The following is a 21,738-nucleotide window of genomic DNA, read 5'->3' on the forward strand; positions in this document are numbered from 1 at the left end:
CTCTTGATGAGGAACATGCTGAGCTTTGTTTGAACAGTTTGTTTCTTTTTTTCCCCTTCATATATCTCACGATAACAACGCACAGCATCTTGAATGATAAGTTCAACCTTTGTGAATCGTTCGACATTAGGGTCCATTGCTTCAAAACTGGCGAGAGATTTATTCAGTTGGGAAAAAGAATCTGATAAATTCTTTGCAGTGAATTTCTTTTCTGGCTCCTCTTCTTCCTCTCTCGCTTTTTCTTCTGACACTCTCTGTGCTTCCAATTCAATCAACTCTTCATCCGAAAGTTCTTTTATTTCACGATCTAGCAACTCCTCTACGTCTTCTATTTCACATTCTAATTTAAGATTTTTTGCAAGTTTAACTATTTTTTCTGTAATCACTTCCAGTTTCTCTCCTTTTTCAAATCCTTCAAATGTATTTGCATAACATTTTAGACACTTTTTCCAAATTCCCGATATACAATTCATTGTTACTCATTCCCATGCAGTTGAAATATTCTTGATACACTGAAGAATGTTGTGCTGCTTCCAAAAGTCTCACAAAGATAAATCAGCATCAGAATCTATCGCATCAATGGGTTGTGAGAATGTCGTTCTGAGGTAGTGAGTCTTGAATGCTGAAATAGCACCCTGATCCATGGGTTGAATTAGAGCGGTTGTGTTAGGTGGCATAAAAACCACTCTAACATCATGTTGAAGGTTGTTCAGATGAGGAGGGTGGCCAGGGGCATTGTTCGTAATCAATAAAATCTTGAAAGGGATACCTCTCTCTGCACAATAGTCACGTGCCTGGGGAATAAAGCAGTTCATGAACCAGTCTTCGAACAGTGCTTGAGTCATCCAAGCTTTAGGGTTTGAACGGTAGTAAATGGGTAGTGTGTGCTTGTTGATGTGCTTAAATGCATGAGGGTTTTCTGAACTATAAATGAGAAAAGGCTTCAGCTTAAAACCCGCGGCATTCCCACCAAGCAACAAAGTCAATTGATCCTCAAAAGCTTTGAATCCTGGTATCCTTCTTGCTTCTTGGTGTATGCATGTACGATTAGGCATGCGTTTCCATTGCAAGCCGGTTTCATCTACATTAAATATTTGTTCTGGTAGATAACCTTCTTCTTTGATTAAAGAGTCGAAACCATCAACAAATTTTTGGGCTTCATCTTCATCTGCACTTCCTGCTTCTCCTGTCACACGAACATTATGCAAAGCAAATCTTTTTTTTTTTAAAACGCTTAAACCATCCAGTACTAGCCTGAAAATCTTCTGCGTAATTGTCTCTGGCACGTGATTTTAAACTCTGAAAAAGACTTCTAGCCTTCGCTTGCACTGTGCAAAGGCTCATGGGTGAATTTTTCTGTATTAAATCTTCCATCCACATAAACAACAATTTCTCCATTTCATGGATGAGTTCCTGTCGTTGTTTGGTTAAAATTGTAGACTTCATAGGTGCGGAATCTTTCACAGCTTCCAGAATTCTTTCTTTGTCCTTAAGTATCGTTGATATCATGGAATGTGATAACTTCAAGTCACGTGCTATCGTATTCACTTTCTTCCGCCTTCATACTTCTGGATAACTTTCATTTTACACTCTAAATCAATAGTTTTCCTTGACTTCTTAGCTAGTGTATCTGTAGATGAAGGCGTTATCCTTTTACTAGACATTTTATGGGTAGTATTTCAGTAGAATTTTAATTAATACACCACACGCAACAGATGCTTGAAAGCGACTGAGTGTATGTGAGATAGTTATCGTACGATACCTATCATATCCCATAGTTATTGTATGCGCAGCTACCTGATTTATTATTAACTTATTTGTTAATTTATTATTATTAAATTTTTTTTTGGTTGTAAGTCGAGGACCAGGTGTGTGTGTGTGTACAGTAAAACCCCATTTTTACGTTCCCGCAATTTACGTTATTTTCTGTTGGTTCCGTCTTAAGGCCTATTCTTACGATATATTGTTTTCCAGCCATTAACAACTTGGTGCGGATGTTATTTCCTGTGATTTGCGTTTTTTTCTCGGGTGGCAATGCTGATTTTCGAATCGATTTCTGTGGAAATCTGCGAATCTCTGAATTGATATTGCAGAATTTCTGCTACGTAATTTAGCGTGTGAAATTTGCTTTCAAGTTGCGGTGGTAGATTATCCATGTTAGTAAGAGAAAAAAGACAGAAAATGTATCGCAGTAGAAGAAAAGATGGCAATTCTGCGACGTGTAGATTGGCATGCCAGAACACGTGTGCATTTAGCAAAAGATCTTGGACTCTCTGTGTCCACTTTGAACACGATAGTAAAAAACAGGTCAAGCACTGAACTCAATGCAAAGAAATCTGGCAATATGTAAAAAAAAACAAAAACAAAAAAAAAAAAAAAAAAAAAAAACACGAAAAGCAAAAACAATCAACAATTAAAGATTTTTTAAAAAAATAGGTAAATGTAAGCAATTGTAAATTTATTTATTTTCAGTTATTAAATTTTGTAATCTAGTATGTAGACTCACATACTAGCAGTAAGTCATCTTTTAGCCTTTTTTTAAATTTTTTTACATTTCCTGCTATTTACACTTTTTTCCATCAGTCCTCTGAAAAGTATAAAAAAAAAGGATTTTACTGTATATATATGTTTTTTCATTCTCGGTATATAGTCATTTAACTAATTATATATATATATATATATATATATATATATATATATATATATATATGAGGTTTGTATAATGTATGGCATTATACAAGCCTGATGAGGCATGCTGTGCATTTGTTAGCTATAAACATTGGATGTCTCTGGATGTTGAGCTCTATGGTCATTGTATCTGAGGATTTTGGGAATGAAGTCTGTGCTGAAGAAGGTGTTAAGACTGCAGATGCCCTTTTCACACAGAATCAGTAAGACAAAAAGGATCCATTGCACAGTAGGATTCAAATCCACAGCCTACTGTTGGAGAACATGTATGATATCCACCTCAGTCAATGAGTTCAGCATAGCATGCATTACAGGATATGAAAAGGGCTACATGATGTTATGTTGACTGCTCTTATATATCCCACCCTCCCCTTCTGTGACTCCTATCTATGAAAGGTTGTAAATCTATAGTATATTAGCACTGTGAATAGACTTATTTTTTTTCAATATTCTTTAATTTTTTTTTTATAATCTGGAAACTCTGCTCTAGAGATGAGACATGGAACTTTTTTAAACCATTTCAGATCTTCAATGTGAGGTAGTGGTTTCACACCAGGCAATGAAATCCATCTCCTACTTAAAAGCCATTACTGACATTCATGTTCATGGAGGGATTCAAAGCCAGAGCTTATTGGTAAGCTAAGCTATAATAAGTTATAAGATAAGCTATAGTGACTACTAGGTATAAGTCGCACAGTCATTAAGATGTTTCTTGTGAAAGCTTTGTTTGTTCATGCTTGGGAAAAAATGCAGAAGAAAACAAGAATTTAATCTGTGAAGAGTAATTCACTCAAATATAAGGAATGCCATCACTTCTGAATGAAGGCTAAATAAATGTAAAATGGTTTAACACATACCAAGAAATAGTTAAGCACTTACCAAAGTAATTCCTAAGCTCCACACATCTGAGCGGACATCATAACCTTTAGCTCTGCCAGGATCAATTCTTTCAGGCTGAAGAAAAAATAATATTTCATTATTATATTTCATAATTATAGTTCATTATTAAATGAATTATAATTTACAAACATTGCTCTTGATTTAAAACAGTAATTAAAAAAGAATATCATCAAAATAAAGCAATGGAAAAACAATAACAATGGAATGAAAATTTCAAAATAATGAGGAAATTAACGATGGAAAGCAGTAAGCATATAGTAGTAAAAGTCTAGTTAGATATTTATTAATGTAACTCAATCATCTGTATCAACATGACATTACTATTTTCAAAGATTTTTCGGCTTCATAATCTATATTCAACAGTCCCAATATAATCTTTACCACTCTCCTATGCATTCACTTCAATACATCAGCATCACCATGGAAACCAGACCAAATAGCACAGAAGTTGTATCAAGGCACTGTTGAATAGGAAAAAAACGACTTCCTTATTCTTACATGTCAAAGTTTGTTTCAACATTGCAATCTCTGCTATATGATCCTTGAACAACTTCATACCTACTAAAACTTCAAGATCCCTAGTCAGTTTCTTTTAGCATAATTCCATCAATATAATATGACATTAGATCTCATTACGCCAAAGTGCATTACGATACATTTGAATTGCCAACTGCAGATTTAAATTTGAACAAAATTACCACAGATTTTGAGAGCAATTTATTATAAAGATATTAGACTCTGAAGAATTACTGAAGTAGTTCAAAAATTAGAAATGTGCAACAAATACATATACAGGTAACCTCGTATAATGCGGATGTTAGGTTCCACAGAAATGCTGCATTATGCGAGACTTAGATCATATAGAAAAAGTAGGGTTAGGTTCCGAAATAGTTTTTTTTTTTAATTATATAAAAAACCATGACATATCCAACAAAAACAATATTTTTATTTAATTCAGGTAATTCATTTAAGTTAAGAAAACAAACTATGAGACAAATACATAGTATAAAATTATAAAAATTACAAATTGTACATAAATTTCATTGCACATAATGCATAAATGTTTTAGACACAATAAAATAAAGCGCATATTTTAATCGTCATCACTGTCTTCAGAAATAACATTTCATAGATGTTCTTTAAGTAGCGGGAGGTTGTCACCACTTGAATCTCTTGGACATCATTTGTATAATTCTCATTGCATATTTCGGCTGGTTTAGTCATCAAGAAGTCAGTAATAAGACTTTGCTTTCCACTATGCTGCAATTTTTTTATTAAGTTCATAATATGGCACTAAACAAATATCCAATTGTCTCGTGAATTTTCACGAGTGCTCCATTGAGGGATCATTATCCGTAAAATAACTTCCTAACTTTCTTGCCAAGTCCAATCCTTCTGCTAATTTCTTTAAGCTGAATTCTTTAACATATTCATCACAATCAGAATCTTTCGCAGAACTTTCGCTGCCATTTATTAATTGTACCAGTTCCTCCTCATTTAAATCTGTTTCTCCATCAATTAATTCACTAATTTCGTTTTCAACCATATCACAAAAACCCTCTCCACCAAAAATGTGTGCGACGTTTATTATACAACGTAGCTCAGCATCCACTGGAGGTATGAAATTTTATTCCAGAATGGCTTCAGGCCATAGGCTTCAACCCTCTACGCTGAATGTTTACGCTAATTCCTTAATGGACAGAGAAATAATTTTCACACAATTCAATATTGAAAATTCTTTCCACGCTTGAGGCAGTGTCATGTTTGGATTAGATTCCATTTTTTCCAAAATTAATTGGAATGTTCGCCGAATATAATATGACTTAAATGTTGATATCATTCCTTGGTCGAGTGGTTGAATAAGTGAAGTAGTATTAGGCAGCAAAAAGTTATTTTAATATTCGGATGGCTTAAATTTGTTGGATGGCCTGGTGCGTTATCTAAAATTAGTAGAATTTTGAAGTTCATATTCTTTTTCTTTGTGTAACTTTCTACATCTGGTACAAAACATTTGATAAATCAATTTTCAAACATGCTAGCTGTAACCCATGCCTTTTTGTTGGCCCCTCCAATAAACAGGTAAGGTGGACTTGTCGATCCCTTTCATTGCACGAGGATTTGCGGATTACCTGATGCATAACTACAAAACAGAGTAATTCTATCTTTGGAAACTTTGAATCCAGGAGCTGAGCTTTCATTTTTCGAAATATGGGTGACTTTTGGCATTTTTTTCCAATATATAACCCAGATTCATCTGCATTGAACACCTGGTCTGCACTATAACTACCTTCTTTAATGATTTTTAAAAATTCTGCTGGGTATTTCCAGGCAGCTTCAACATCTGCTGATACTCTCTGGATTTTAAGATTATACAAAGAAAACCGCATTTTAAAGATTCAAACCAACCCTTACTGGCACAAAATCCATGCTGAGAGATTTCTTCTGAAGAATCTTGATCAAGTTCTTTTAAATGTTTATAAACTTTGAGAGCTTTTTGCTTAATAAGGTGTCCATCCAAAGGAATTTACTTTTGAGTGCTATCTTCTATCCAAATCATTAGAGATTTCTCAATTTTTTCTATTAGAATATCTCAAACACGAGCAACGCGCTTTGCACTTACCGTTGACCCAGCAATAACACTTTCTTGGATTTTATGTTCATTTTGTTTGAATGTTGGAATTGTTGATTCATTTAAATTCAAAGTCCATGCAACAACTCCTAGTTTTTCTCCAATTTTCAACCAATCCAAGATTTTAATTTTTTCTTCAAGAGAAATGAATTTCCTCTTCAATGTTGTTTTTTTCCGTTTCGTTGTTGCAGTTTTAGTGGCCATTACAATAAAAATAAACTTTTATATAAAAAAAACAAAAAAAAACATTACATATGTATGTAACTCACCAGAAAAGAAACTGCTCGGCTTGAGAGCAACACAGTTATAATTTTTAATGCACTTTCCTGGCAGAAAACGAAGACAATTTTCAACAATAAACCCCAGATGGCGAACATATGGCACTCGTGTCAGAGGTGGCACGTCCGAGAATTTTGCTGGCACGTCAACGATTTACAGGTGATATCCTTTTATACACTTATAAATCATTCAACTTTTTTTTAATTATTACAATATGTACAAGCTGAATTTTGTTTTACACAAGAGAGCTATAAAGACGTGCATATGATTGGTGCGGCATTAACAAAAGATCGCACGACCCAAAGACAACCGACAAGTGTTGAATTGAAATGCTGATTCTCTTCGATCTAATTCCATAACATCTGAAACAGTCATAACAACATTCACTATTAGTTTTAACACATTCACAACAGGGTGTCACTTATCGTCCTGACAGAACTTCTCATTACTGACTGGCTCAACACACACAAACGTTTCAATCCTTGGTTAAATTTTATAGCTTCTTGTTTGCGTTTGAGGTGGCAGGCAAACTCACAGATTCATTATATGGCATGTTTCAATTCTTGGTAGAATTTTATTTTAAGTTAGCCTTTGTGATCTGTCATAATGACATCGAGAATTTCAAATGCAATAAAACAAACACTTATTTCATAATTAAAAAATTGGACAATAGTTTTTAGTTAGATACTGTGTTTCAGTGCAACATATGGTTTTGCTTAAGTCTATACAGCATAGTTTTTGTGAGAGGGGGACATGTGATTTATTAGTTAACGCCGTTTTTATTCCATCTGTCTCTAATTGCGCTATTTGTTGAGAATAACACAGACTGCAAAAGCCTCTGTACAGTATCATATTCAGTGATACAATAAAACTAAATTCGATACTTATAACTACTTGCACGATACGGGAAGACACAAATTTAACAAAGATAAAATTTGATTTTTAAGTCCCGCGATGAAAAATTTATGAAAAAAAAAAAAATAAAGAGTTACTAGATTTTGTAGACCGTGTTATATCTAAACCGCGTTGAACAAAGGATACTACAATTTGTAGACCGCGTTATATCGAAATCGCATTGTATAAGTACCGCATTATACGAGGGTTACCTGTACTCAGTTATAAATTTATATACAGTTTTTGACTGTTCCGGTAAAGTTTGCAAAAATGGACATGGTGCCTTTCTGCAGTTCGTGATCCATTTACTAACAATGAAATGATAGCCATTTTCAGATACCCACAATTCCAGCCTGCTCAAATCATTCTGCAAGTATTGCATATTAACCAATTTGTGATTACACTACCTACCCTTGCATCATCTGCAAACAGCTGCATGTCACCTGTCAAATCTTTCCAGATGTCATAAAAGTAAACAGTGAATAACAATGGACCAAGGAGTAATCCCTGTGGAACAGTACTGGTTGTTTAGAGATGAGATTATTAATCACAATATGTTATGAGATTATCTCTATTAAGATATTTTTTTATTCTGAGTGTTTTTTATTATTTACACACAAGGGTTCAATTCGATTGGTGCAATGACTTTTAACTGTTTCTTTTAGAATCCGAAAATCGCTGACTCAAGACCAAATACAAAAAATATACACATTTAATCAAACTAAAACAGCATATATACTTCAAATAAAATTACATAACCACAAAATACTGAATCCAAGGTCTTCTTGGAATGCCTTGGATTCAGTATTTTAGAGACATATCTAGCAATTTAGAGACATATTCTATTGGCTTTGTAGACTTAGTTGCTTTGACCATAATTTAAAGACAGCATCTTTCTACTCCATCTGTCAGCAAACCAAGTTGGCTATCTAAACATGAAAGAATATGTTTTGCTTTCTAATGCCATTTACTGTTAACAATTTCTTGTTGTGTTATAAGTTTGCATTTAACCAGCTGAATTCTGAAAGGTTTTTGATTTTCTGCTTTCTAAATTTCTTTGCTGTTTGAAACTTTAAGGATATCAAGTTTTCTATACTGCAGCAAAGAACAGTTAAAATTGTTGCTAATTGTATAATTGCAATATTGCTGATATATTAATCAATTAGTATGAGTTAAACTCTGAGTCAATACATAATTAAATTTGGATTGCATCAGAGAAAAAAAAAGAAGAAAAAAGAGAGCCTGCATTGATCAGTCTGTTTTGACAGAGCCCTTTAGTTGAAAATACCTGGCTTCAAATCCCATCCAGGATTTGAAGAATCTTCATCGAGGCTCCCATACTGAATGAGCAAGGTAAATTCTTCATCCTGGAACTAAGCAGATGGACAGGAGGATACATGCAGTTTATACACAAAAGTATATAATACCAAATATATACCTAGTCTAGCCACAAATACTGTTACAACTTGACAGCACAGAAACTTTTAATATATCAGTAAATCATTTACTGTTTGTGTATGTGCCTTCAGTTTGTGTTTGTGTATGTACATTTTGTATGTGCCTTCAGCACATACAAACCACATGTATAAAGTATATATAGAAGCACTCAATACTGCAGGTTATTATTAATAAAAAGAATCTTCTATTGCTTTTTTTTCTTCCCTAAATGGATTAGCAATACCTAAAATACTGCAGTTTATTATTAATAAAAAGAATCCTGTAATGTTTTTTTATTCCCCAAAGGGAATAAGCAGAGCTCTTTTAGCAGTAACATACTTTCTAAAGCAGTAGATGGTTGGTCTCTGTCCTTGCCTCAACCAGTAGCTGAGATTACAGCTGATTAGTGATTTTCAAGGGATTAGTAGAGAGTGACACAGAAATTTACCTCAATCTTATGATCCTGAAGTATAGCACCTGCATTGTTGTCTGAATCACTGAATTCTGTTATACATTTTTCTGAAACGTTGGAATTAAATATCTATGTTCACAGAATAAACAACTGTATATGCCTGTGCCACAGATCATATAACTTGGGAACCAGCTAAAGGAAAGACCAAGAAATTCCTCTAGTCTTAAATGGACCTTCTTTCTTTCTTTGGATGGTCCAGAAATGTTGCTACAAGGATACACAGGCACTCAAAAAGTTAATACACGTTAAAAATATTTATTTTGCTGCAACAGGTACTCTTAACAGCCTTAAAAGTACATGTACTTTAAAACATGGCGGTGTATTTTATCTATTTGACAGGGATTGTAGCCATTTGCTAAAAAGGTGTGTGACGTTTATTATATGACGTAGCTCAGCATCCACTGGAGGTACGAAATTTTGTTCCAGAACAGCTTCAGGCCATATTTTTTTCCAGCAAGCATTCAGCGTAGAGGGTTGTAATTCCTTAATGGAATTACAACCCTATACGCGAAAATTTGGGAAAATATTTATGCTATGATCATTTCAGTCCAATAGCATCAGCATCAATTCTAAAAGAAGGTTCAGCTGAATTGGCTTTTCCTTTGACCAAGAATTTGAGTCTCAGAACAGGGAAGATTCCATAGGAGTAGAAAGAATGTATGATATTTCCATCACACAAGTGTGGCACAAAGACCGATATGTCTATTACCATACCAGTATCTCTTAAAATCATGGCAAAGATTTTGGAAAATGTGGTGAGAAATGACTTGCTTACAGAAATGAGTTGATAGAGAATCTATACTTTGCAATGAACATAATGGGTTTATTAAAGAAGGATCATATTTGAGTAACTTTCTTGCATTTTATGATGATATTACCATTGATTTTGATACACTGATACTTCCGGAAAATCCTTAAGTTTGTGACAAGATACATCATGAAAGACTAGTATAAACTGGAAAATGTGGGTTTTTATAAATTAAAGATGCCAAGAAATTATATTCTTGGTTTCATCCTTCATCCAAGGGTAAGCAAACAAAGTTTGCACCTGAAGTAATTTCAGGACTGGGCAACTCATATAAAAGCTAATGACTTTACATCACATGCTTTAGTATCCCATAATGAAAAGCACATATCTTTATTGACACATATAATGCTATACATTATGGGAAGGGCCACTACCCATACCTGTTGGAGCCAGACCCAAAAGTGATATCAAGGTTGAAGTAATGCAGAAGTCATCTTTCCATATACAAGGTATCACACCTTATTGTTAAAATACTCTGGATTAGAGATAGCTATTGAAAGTGATTTCAGTTGGTTATACTACAAACTAAAGATGCCGAGAAATTATACTCTTGGTTTTATCCTTTATCCAAATGTAAGCAAAACAAAGTTTGCATGCAAAGTGACTTCACGACTGTGCTACTTATAAATACAATAAAGATTGAAATCAGTCTGGTTAGTGACCCTTCCCATAATACATAGCATTATACCTGTTCGTAAGGATATGTATGCTGCATTATGAGACACTAAGGAAATTGATGTGAAGTCATTAGCCTCTATATATAAGTAGCCCATTCGTGAAGTGGCTTCGCATGCAAAACTTTGTTTGCTTACACTGGATAAAGGATGAAACCAAGAATATAATTTCGTGGCATCTCCAATTTATAGTATAACCAAGTGAAAAAACTTTCAATAATATGAGATTTTATTATAAGTTTTATTATAGATAAGAGGATGGCCAAATGACAGATCAAAAATTGGTCTGTGGGGGGGGGGGTAAGATTTAATCATAATTTAAAAATATATTTTTACAAATTGTTTATGTTAGTACATTAATAGTTTGGTTTCATAACACGTATTATCAGCACTTGCGATGTGCCCGTTATTGATGTTATTTTGTCAAAACGTAAAGCATTTAAAAAATGTATGTACTTACTGGATTTGGATGGCTGTGTTACTTTCAGAAATTTCATTGTAGTTTTAAATTAAGTGTTGTGTTTAAAAGGCATTCTCATTACGCTAACAGAAACATGTCAGCAATTATGTAACTTCATACTTCCAATATGAATGGAGTGTGCATGCTCACCAAGGAGTTTGATGGGTGATTGACAGCTGACATAGAGAGCGTTCAGTATCGAAGTAACGATAACGAAGAAAAACAAGAGAGAGCTAATGAAAGTTTAAGAACACAGACCAGAAGAATTTTGTTCTTATGAAGGTTATTTAATTTTATGTGACAGTCGGAAGAATGTTAATAGTAGATTCCGAAAATGAATAGTAAAACTGTGAATCTTTAAACTGGAGGAGTTGAGACTGTCAACAAGTAATTAGCATATACAAGAAGATATTGTATATGCTAATTTGCAGTAGATATTCTACAGGAATGTTCGAGGAAACGCTGATTGAAAAGTTTCACCTGTCTCAAGGATGCTGGATATATTTGTTATTTCTACTGGAAAGGGTGACAGAATTAGCTCAACTTAGATATGTTGTTTTTGAAGTAGTGGAAGGAACTTTTTTCTCTGGTACAAAAATTAGTAAACTGTGCATCAAACTGAACTGCAAGAGGTAAGAGTATTTATACTTCAGTGAGTCAGTGAGGAATAATATTGTGTGCTACATAAGGATAATAAGAAAGGATTCCATGGAGGACTTTAGGACAAACTTCAGTTGGTCCTAGAGTCCTAAAGGTGTTCTCCTAGCGGGCTAAATTGGATTGTCATGGCTGTTGGGCTGATATTCTTTGGATGCAAGTTTCCCAAATTTGGGGCAGTCTGAAGTTTGCATCCTAAGAACATTAGCCCAATAGCCAAGGCAACCCACCCTATTTAGTCTGCGAGGGAGCACCTTTCAGATACCTTCTTTGGCCTCATTTGCTCGTTGTTAGTGGCTACATGCACATATCATAGTTTTGTGAAGATGGCAATGTAACATTGACAAAATATAGGAAGGTATTGATTAAAGTTTTTTAAATAATATTTTAGTATACGTTGTCATTTTCTGAAACATTCAAAGCCATGTATAACCAGCGTATAAGTTTATCTCAAGAATTAGTGTTCTTGTGGCTAGTTTACTTGCTTTGTAAGGAAGAAAAACAAGTTTCTGACTTGCCTGTCAGAAACTTGTTTTTCTTCCTTACAAAGTCAGGAACTCCCGTCAGAAACTTGAGTTTCTGACAGGCAAGTAACTTTAAACCTCAATATGACAGTTAACTCACCTTCAGATGAGCGGAAAGAACAAATGTTTCCTGTACTGATGGTTAGATAAATAGAGAATTTCCAGAAGAAGACAATTCATTTGCGTCAGTCTTTTATGTGGGAACATAATATTGGAGGCAATTTTGAAAGAGGTGGAAGATATAAGAGATCTGGGAGTGATGGTGGACAGAAATTTGAAGTTCAGAGGTTCTATTACTAAAATTGTAAAGAGCATCACAATGGATTATGGCAATAATGAGGAGGACATTGACATGCAGAAACAAACTGGTTATGGATCTCCCGCCTGAAGCTTTGATAAAGCCATGTATGGACTAATGTGCACAGATTTGATCACCTGGTTTTCGAGAAATAGGGGGGAGGGGAAGAAGGATGTATTGTAGAAGGTCTCCAGAAAAATTTACTAAGTACTAAGCTAGTGTCAGGTATATGGAATGTCAGAATGAGGAGAGATTGAAGGAATGCAAATTGCAGACATATAAGTTGGTGAGGAGTTGTTACCAGATTAATGTGGATATTTTTCATAGAGTAGAAGAAAAAAGAAGCTGTTCAAGGTGTGTGTGTGTGTGTGTGTGTGTGTGTGTGTGTGCGTGCGTGCGTGCATGCCAGGGAGTGAGAAGCATGCTCATGTTCTTTGCATGGAGAGCAATTGGCAAGTAGAATGTATTGCCTGCCAGAGTATGGACTGCCTGTGATGAATCCTCTGACTTCATGGAGGCCAGATGCTAGTAATATTTACTTACATGTACCTTCACACTCCACTTAAAAGTTTGCTTGACTGTACTCATAAGAGCAGCACAGTTAACTCAAAATTTAAATTCAACTATCAGAAGCAAACTGTCTTGAAATCTGGATGATTATAATCATCCAGATTTCAAGATTTTGCACGGTTTTTTGGAATAATGATAATTAATAATTATTAATCATCATTATTCCAAAAAACTGTGCAAAATCTTAAAAATAACAAAACTGTAATTCTACAATACAGTTACAATTATTCAATTTTTCTTTTATAATAAGATTTTTTCTGTTTATATGGCAATCTACACAAAACTGAAACAAAAATCACAACAAACAATCAATTCTGCTGCAACTAAAATAGGAAAACCAAACAATCTCAATTAAAACATTCAAAATTAGGTTCTTCATTATAATTCTGTATCCAGTGAAAAATGTACAACGAAGGTATTAACTGATGTAAAGAATACTATTTGGTTTCCTTCTTCGTATAAAATCAGAGTTAGTACGAGGGTGGTCTGAAAAGTTCTCGGCCTAACAATGAAAAAACGAATTTATAATTTCAAAATTATTTTTATTTTTCAACATAATCTTCCTTAAGACTAATACATTTATTCCAGCAATGCTCCAATGCCAATATCATATCCCTGTAGTGGTTCTCAGCAAGATCTGCAATCACCTCTTTGATTCGAAGAAAAATGCTGACGAGCGATGAAGAGTTTTAGTTTTGGAAAGAGAGAGAAGTCAGAGGGAGCCAAATCTGAGTAATAGGATGGATGTTCCAACAATTCATAATGCTGATTCTTTAATTTTCCCACTGCCAAAACACATTTGTGGACAGGTGCATTGTCCTGAAGAAAGATTTTTTTCTTCTGCAAACCAGGTCTTTTCTCATGATTTTTTTTGTCTAGTCTGGTTAAAAGATCGGAATAATATTCCCCGGTTATTGTTTTACCCTTTTCAAGATAATTAATAATCAAAATGCCTTTGGCATCCCAAAACATCGATGGCATGAACTTTCCTGCTGATGGAACCAACTTTGTGTTCTTTGGTGCTGAACAACCGGCTTCTGTCCACTGTTTTGACTGATGTTTGGATTCTGTTGTGTAATGGTTAATCCAAGTCTCATCCATAGTAATAAATTGGTGACAAAATCAGTTTTATTCTTGTTAAAAAACTACAAGCACTGTTCAGAGATTTTCATGCGAGTGCGTTTTCGATCTGCTGTGAGCAAGCACGGCACCCATTTTGTGCAAAGCTTTTTCATTTGCAATTCTTCATGCAAAATATATCCTACACGTTCTTTTGAAATGCCTATAGTCTCAGTAATTCACACACTTTGACTCGCCAGTTATCCAATACCATATCTGAGTAATACCAGAAATCAATGATTTCTGGTGTAGTTACACTTTTTGGACATCCTTCACGTGGATTATCTTTGAGACTGGTATGACCACGTTTAAACTTGGCAGCCTGTTTCTTAATTGTCGAAAACAAAGGGGAAGAGTGTCCATAAACTGATTTAAATATCTTAAATTTCTTCATCATAGAAAATTCAAAATATTTTTATTTTGAACCATCTATAACTACAGGTATGAATTATCTTTTCAGTTTTATTAAAATCTATTTCAGAAAACTTATTGAAAATTTCCCACAATTCTAGAATGCGAGTAATATACATGCTATCTGTATAAAGGAATACTACTACTACAGGAGCTATTAGAATTATAGCCAACAGTATCAGATGGCACATGAAAAATTGAAAATTTAATCATGCATCAAAATACATTATCATCTAATTATATTTCAGAGGCACACTGATTTAGATATTTGCTAAAACCTCTGCATGATTCGGCATGTAAAAGACATAAAGAACAACAATAAATATAACAGTCTGCGCAATTAGCTGAGTGGCTATGTGCTTTGCAACCATATGCCTGGAAAAGGAGTATCGTGGGTTCGAGTTCAGTCGCTAATATGAGGAGCTTAGGATCTTTCTCAGACATAGCCAAGTCAGAAGGTCTTGGACATGGACTGCAGGGTTTTTCTTCTCAGTTTATCTGGTGTTTTTCATCCAGCAAGCAGGCAAACTGACTTTGAGAACTCAATGCCTCTCCAGACATGGGATACACCAGGAGGCATAGGGCTAACCACTTTATCTTTGCGTATGGCTACGTTAAATGAATAGAAAACTCCCGACACCGCAAGGTAAAAGAGGGAAAAAGGAAAAAAATATATATATAAATATAGCTGTGAATATGTTATCTACTAGTGAACATGAAAGATAATGAAGTTTTCTCTCTGGGATTCAAGGATTAAGCAATTGTCTGTTCTAGCTTCACAGGTCTTTTCATCTGGCAACCAGTAACTTCTCTTTTTCTCCCTTTGGTGTATAACCATTTCATCTGCCAGTTATGTTTCCATCCTATATAAATACTATATTATAATTACGTAAATTTCTTCTAATTTCTTCATTTTCTACGTGGTCTGTGATCTTTCTTCAAATTTGCATTTTTTGCTGACTGTATTTTACTTTGATTTTCCTTCTTAACAGTTTATATTTTGAAACCATAACAGAGTACGACTGGCCATTACTTGATAAAATTTAAGTTGGTTTCTGTGTCTCACTCCCCATCCCCAACACCTGTATTTGTCTTTTAGAAATGTTACTATTTAGCATAAACTGGACAAACTCTATTATTTTTTTATCTATTTTCTATGACATATGATTTAGATGTCTGGAATGATTTTCATGGAAGAAAAAACTTGCATAAGAGGAATGGCCTACACTTGAATACATTTGTCATCAGGAGCCTGAAAAAATTACTTCTTGGCATGAGGCCTAATGCATTTGCGTTTATGAGCATCAGAAACAAAGGGATTGAGTTCGTTGTTTTATTGAATATGATGTGCCCTAAGATTGTTGGCATTAGTGAAACCTGGCAATCAGAATCAGATATGGTAATTGGGATCAAGTGTAATGGGTATACTACTTTTAGGAATGGCAGAAGAGATAGGAGAGGAGAAGGACTACTACTAATGATATCGAATCACTTTCCAGTTAGAGTAAAAATGCAAGAAAAGAATGATGGTAACAATGTCCCATGAAGCAGTGAGTTTGAAGCTATTTGGCATGAAGTGAAGCTACAGAATGAAATATGTGGTGCGGTGTTGCTACAGACCTGGCAGCTCAGTTGCAAGAGAGCAAGAAATGCATCACCAATTTAGCCTTATGGGTAAACAAGTGGTTATTATGGGTGACTTCCAAACATTGATTGGGTAGAAGAGAAATCTCGTGATAAGAATGAAGAAGAATTTATTGAATTGTTGCGAGACCACTTTCTCAAGCAGCATGTGAAAGAAGAAACTCGAGGCCAAAGAGTGTTGGATTTGCTCGTAGAAAGAGATCTCTATTAAGAATATGGCAATATTACCACTAGTTGGTGACAGTGATCATGCCATGCTTTCTTAGAAGTGTCTAATTGTATTGATCTTTCAATTAGAGCAGGTTACATGCTGAACCACAAAGCTGAAAATTATCATCAACTTAGAGGAATACTATCTTTGGTCACATGGTATCAGTAATTGAATGGGAAAAATGTCAGCAATGCATGACAGTCTTTGAAAAAGTGCTTAAATGAGGTGGTATCTGAAAGTATTCCTAGCGTTCGAAGAATACATAGGTTGACAGTGAAATGGATGTGGAACCTTATTAAGCAAGAGATCCACAATAACAAGAAGATGATGTGGAACGAACATTGTGAGAATAAGAGTGATAGGAGTTATGAAATATATAAGCTCAGGCCAGAAAAGTAACAAGCATTATGCTGAAATTCATAATGTTCGTTAAATCAGATATGAAAAGAAATTGGCCATTCAAGCTAAAGGCAATCCAAAAGAATTTTATTGCACTGCCACAAGCAAAAGAAAGAATGAATGTGACAGAATAACTTTACTGAATGCAGATGGTACTTAAGTGTCGGAAGCTAATGGAATTGTTCAATTAATGAGTCCTAACTTTGCTAAGATAAGTCAACCAGGTGTATATAAAATGGTGCACAGTGCTACTGCTACATGGGATGAAGAGTTAGAGGTTCATGAGCTGTTGCATAACCTGAATAAGAATTTGTCTACAGGGACAGAAAGAATATCAGGCTGTTTGGTAAAGGAATGCTCAGCCGAATTGGAGAGGCCTGTCACATGTTTGTATAACTCGAATCTCAGCTCAGGAATAATACCACAGGAATGGAAGGAATGTATGATAGTTCCATTGTACAAGAGTGGTGCAAAAACGGATGTGTCTAACTACCAAACTATCAGTATCTCTGGCAAATAAATTTATATTTATTCAATACAAATTTATTCAGCTGACTTCCTACCATACCAGCTTTAATAATTCTATTGTCTATTTCCATATTTAATTTACCATCTTCAATAAAATTGTGCCAAAATAGATGAAATGTTTTACTTGTTCTAAAGGTTTACCATTCAGGATACAGTTGATGTTTTCAATGTTTCTGCCTATTTTCATTGCTTTTGGCTTTTTATTGCTGATTTTCATACCAAACCTATTACAACCATTATTCAATTTAGTCAGGGAATCTTGCAGACTTGTAGTGGATTTATTCAGAAGTATAACATCATCTGCATAAAGTAAAGAGCTAAGATTAGCATCGCTTTCCATTTTCCTTCACAATGTGATCCATATAACAGTGGAGATAATGTGCACCATTTTGAATAATTGATTTAACAAACTATCTTCATGTACCTTCCTCAATTCCAACTGCCGACTTACAGCGTAAATAGAAACTGTATTGCTCAATATAATATCCCATTCACACTATATAACTGTCGAATTTTGAATAGTTTCCTCTTCGCACCTTATCACATGCCTTTTCCACATCAACAAAACTTAAATACAAATCCTTGTTATATTTCCATGATTTATCAGCTATTTGTCTTAAAGTGAAATCAGATCCTGACAACCTCTATTTGGGCTAAATCCAGTTTTTTCTTCACCAAGCTTCCCTTCCACAATTTTTCTTAGTAATTTCTCAAGTATACTTGAGTATGGCTAAGAAAAATTGTGGGACTCTTGAATGTTGAATACAGAAATACCTCTGTAATTATCACATTCAGTTTTATTTCCCATTTTATAGATGGGTACTATGAGAGCTCTGCTCTAATCATCAGGAACATATGATCTGAATTATGCAATGCAACCACTATAAAACTTTTCCACCTCGATATTTGAACATTTCTGGCTGAATTTCATCTACTTCAGCAGCCTTTCCACATTTTAGATTTTTGAAGATTGTCTCTACTTTCAAGTATGGTTCCTAACTGCATTCCTGTTTGGAGTTTTTTTACCCCCATGCTGACATTGCTTGTTTCATTTAGCAGTCTTTCAAAGTAATTACTCCAAGCATCTAGAATATCTTTATCTTCAGTCATCATGTCACTTTTATCATTTCTGATTCCATTTATGCTACTTTTCCTCCATTTAAGCTTATTCAATAGCCTCCAGAATATTTTGCCAACTTCCTGATATTTATATTGTTCTTACCAAAGTCTTTCCATGAGTTTCGTTTAGCTAATTTTACACAATGCTTTGCTTGTTTACATTTTTATCTGTATTCCCTAAGAGCAAAAGCTGACTTACTTGCCAGGAACTTTCAATATGCTTTCTTCATTTCTTTCATTACCTCTTTAACTTCCTGAGTCCACCATGGAGTTCTGATTTTTCTATTGTAATACACACCTCATTACATGTCTCTCTAGTTGAATCAATCAATGTTTTCTTCAGGATTTGCCACTGAATCTCCAAGGTTTGGTTCTTGTTTTCAAATTTTTCTTCAATGATGTTTGCGTATTTCAGTCTAGAGTTCATGTCTGAAAGTGGCTAAACTTGATTTGTTTTAAAGCTTTCTTACACACTCTTCTTTTCCAAATGAAATTCAATTTTTTCCTGCTCAATACTAAACAATGATCACATCCTATTTCAAATCCTCTGTATGCTCTTGTGTCATGAACCAGTGAGAAAACATCACTATCAGCTATAACATAGTCAGTGAGCCTATTCTTATTTCTGGCGTCTTCTCTCTCCATGTGAATTAGTGCACATATTGATGTAGCAATATGCTGGAGATACCTTAATGTTGTTGTCTGTATTTCTATAATTTGATAAATATGTATATACACTGCTTGGAAAGAAGTAAATGGACAATGCGGGGATAATGTACATCCTTGTCTCACACCAGATTTAACATTAAACCATCTTCCTGTACTTCCTTCAACTCTAACTGCTGACTTACAATTCGAATAAAGACTAAGTATTGCTTGATATAATGCCCCATTGACACCATACAACTGCAGCGTATTGAATAGCTTCTCTCTTGGCACCTTGTCATATGCCTTTTCCAAATCGACAAAACTTAAATACAGATCTTTGTTATATTCCCATGCTTTCTCTCGACTATTTGTCATAAAGTGAACATCTGATCCTGACAGCCTCTATTTGGCCTGAATCCAGCTTGTTCTTCACCAAGCTTTTCTTCCACAATTCTTCTCAACCGTTTCTCAAGTATACTTGCATAGATCTTGCCAGGAACATTCAGTAGGGAAATACCTATGTAATTCTGACATTCAGTTTTATTTCCCTTTTTATATATGGGTACTATGAGAGCTCTACTCCAATCATCGGGAATTCGTCCCTCTGTCCAGGCTTTCTGAACTATGCAGTGCAGCCACTGTAAGACTTTTATACCACCATACTTCAGCATTTCTGGTCGAATATCATCTACTTCTGCTGCCTTTCCACATTTCAAGCCTCTGATGGCTTTTTCTACTTCAAGTATGGATATGTATTCCTGACTGCATGCCTGGTCAGTGTTTTTTTATCACTGTGCTGTCATCACTGCTTGTTTCATTTAGCAGTTTTTCAAAGTAATTACTCCATACGTCAAGGATATCTTTTTCTACCGTTTTCATGTCACCTTTATCATCTCTAACTCCTTTTACAGCACTCTTTCCTCCATTTCTAAGCTTCTTCAACAACCTCCAGAATATCTTACCACCTTCTTGATATTTATTTTCTATGTTCTTGCCAAAGTCCTCCCATGACTTTTGTTTAGCTAGTTTTACACAGTGTTTCGCTTTCTTACATTTATCTCTGTATTCTCTAAGAGCAAAAGCTGACTTATTTGCCAGGAACTTTTGATATGCTTTCTTCTTTTCCTTCGCTGCCTCTTTAACTTCCTGTGTCCACCATGGAGTTCTGATTTTTCTATCCTTGCTGACAACGTCACCACATGCCTCTCTGGCTTAATCAATCAGGGTTTTCTTCAAAGCTTGCCACTGAATCTCCAAGGTTTGGTTCCTGTTCTCAAACTCTTTCATTTTTTCTTCAATAATCTTTGTGTATTTTAGTCTACAGTTCACATCTGTGAGCTGCTCGACTTTTATTCGCTTTAAAACTTTCTTACGTGTTATTCTTTTCAATACGAAATTCAATTTTATCCTGCTCAAGACTAAATAGTGATCACTTCCAATTTCAAATCCCCTGTACACTCTACTGTCCTGCACCAGGGAGAAAACATCACTATCAACAATAACATAGTCAATGAGACTTTTCTTATTCCTAGCCTCTTCTCTCCATGTGAATTTGTGCACATTTTTATGTTGGAACATGGTGTTAGTAATAACCAGTCCATGTCCTGAGCAGAAATCCAACAGATATTTGCCATTATTATTAGCTTTGCTCCTTTCTCCAAATTTTCCCAAAATATGTCTCACATGACACCTATGTCTCACAATCATTTCCTACTCTGCTATTTAGATCCCCAACAAGGACCAACTTTTCCTTTTTCATTGTGTCGGTTGCTTTTTCTAAAGTGTCAAAAAATTCCTCTACTTCTACCTTAGTAGAACCTTCTGTGGGACCATAGGCACAAATAAGTCCCATTGTCCAGTTCCCCATTCTCACATTTGCCCACATTACTCTACTTGAGACTGACTGCCATTCAAGAAGATTAGCCTCGTATTTTGTGTTGAATACTATGGCTACTCCTTCTTTTCCTTGATTGTCATTGCCTGAATATAACATTTTGTATTTATTGCTCAGAAAGATTTCACCAGTTTTGGTCTTTTTTGTTTCAGTCACCCCTATTATGTCGATCTGGTACTTATCTAATTCCTCAGCTAGCTCCATTTCTTTGCCATTCAGGCTTCTTACGTTGATAGTACCGATCTTTAACTCTGGTGATGTTGAGTTGGGGTTTGTTTTCAGATTTGTTCCAGTAGCTGACTTTTCGCTGTTCGCCCTGGTTCCCTGGCAAAAACAACGGGGACCTTGTTTAACCAGGCGACGCCCCAGCCGGCATGAAATTTTGTTATCTTGTACCATCATTTTATCTTTTGGTTTAACCAATAAGAATACAATTTGATCGGCTAAATCCCAAATTGCCAGCCCATCCTCGTAC

The 21,738-nt window shown here is 34.9% G+C and overlaps 1 protein-coding gene across 2 annotated transcripts in view; it reads right to left on the reverse strand.

Annotated features, from left to right (window-relative positions):
* Mkk4 (dual specificity mitogen-activated protein kinase kinase 4) overlaps positions 1-21,738 on the reverse strand; it is a 356,130-nt gene that overhangs the window by 60,658 nt on the left and 273,734 nt on the right. For both annotated transcript variants that reach the window (XM_090398396.1, XM_090398395.1), the window contains exon 9: positions 3,568-3,642. In XM_090398396.1, the coding sequence (XP_090254522.1) occupies positions 3,568-3,642 (75 nt within the window). The remainder of the gene's footprint in view (positions 1-3,567; positions 3,643-21,738) is intronic.

This window comes from Typopeltis vanoorti, chromosome 9, assembly GCF_054136105.1.
Source record: "Typopeltis vanoorti isolate ZY-2024b chromosome 9, IOZ_Tvanoo_1.0, whole genome shotgun sequence".
NCBI classification, from domain to species: Eukaryota; Metazoa; Arthropoda; class Arachnida; order Uropygi; family Thelyphonidae; genus Typopeltis; species Typopeltis vanoorti.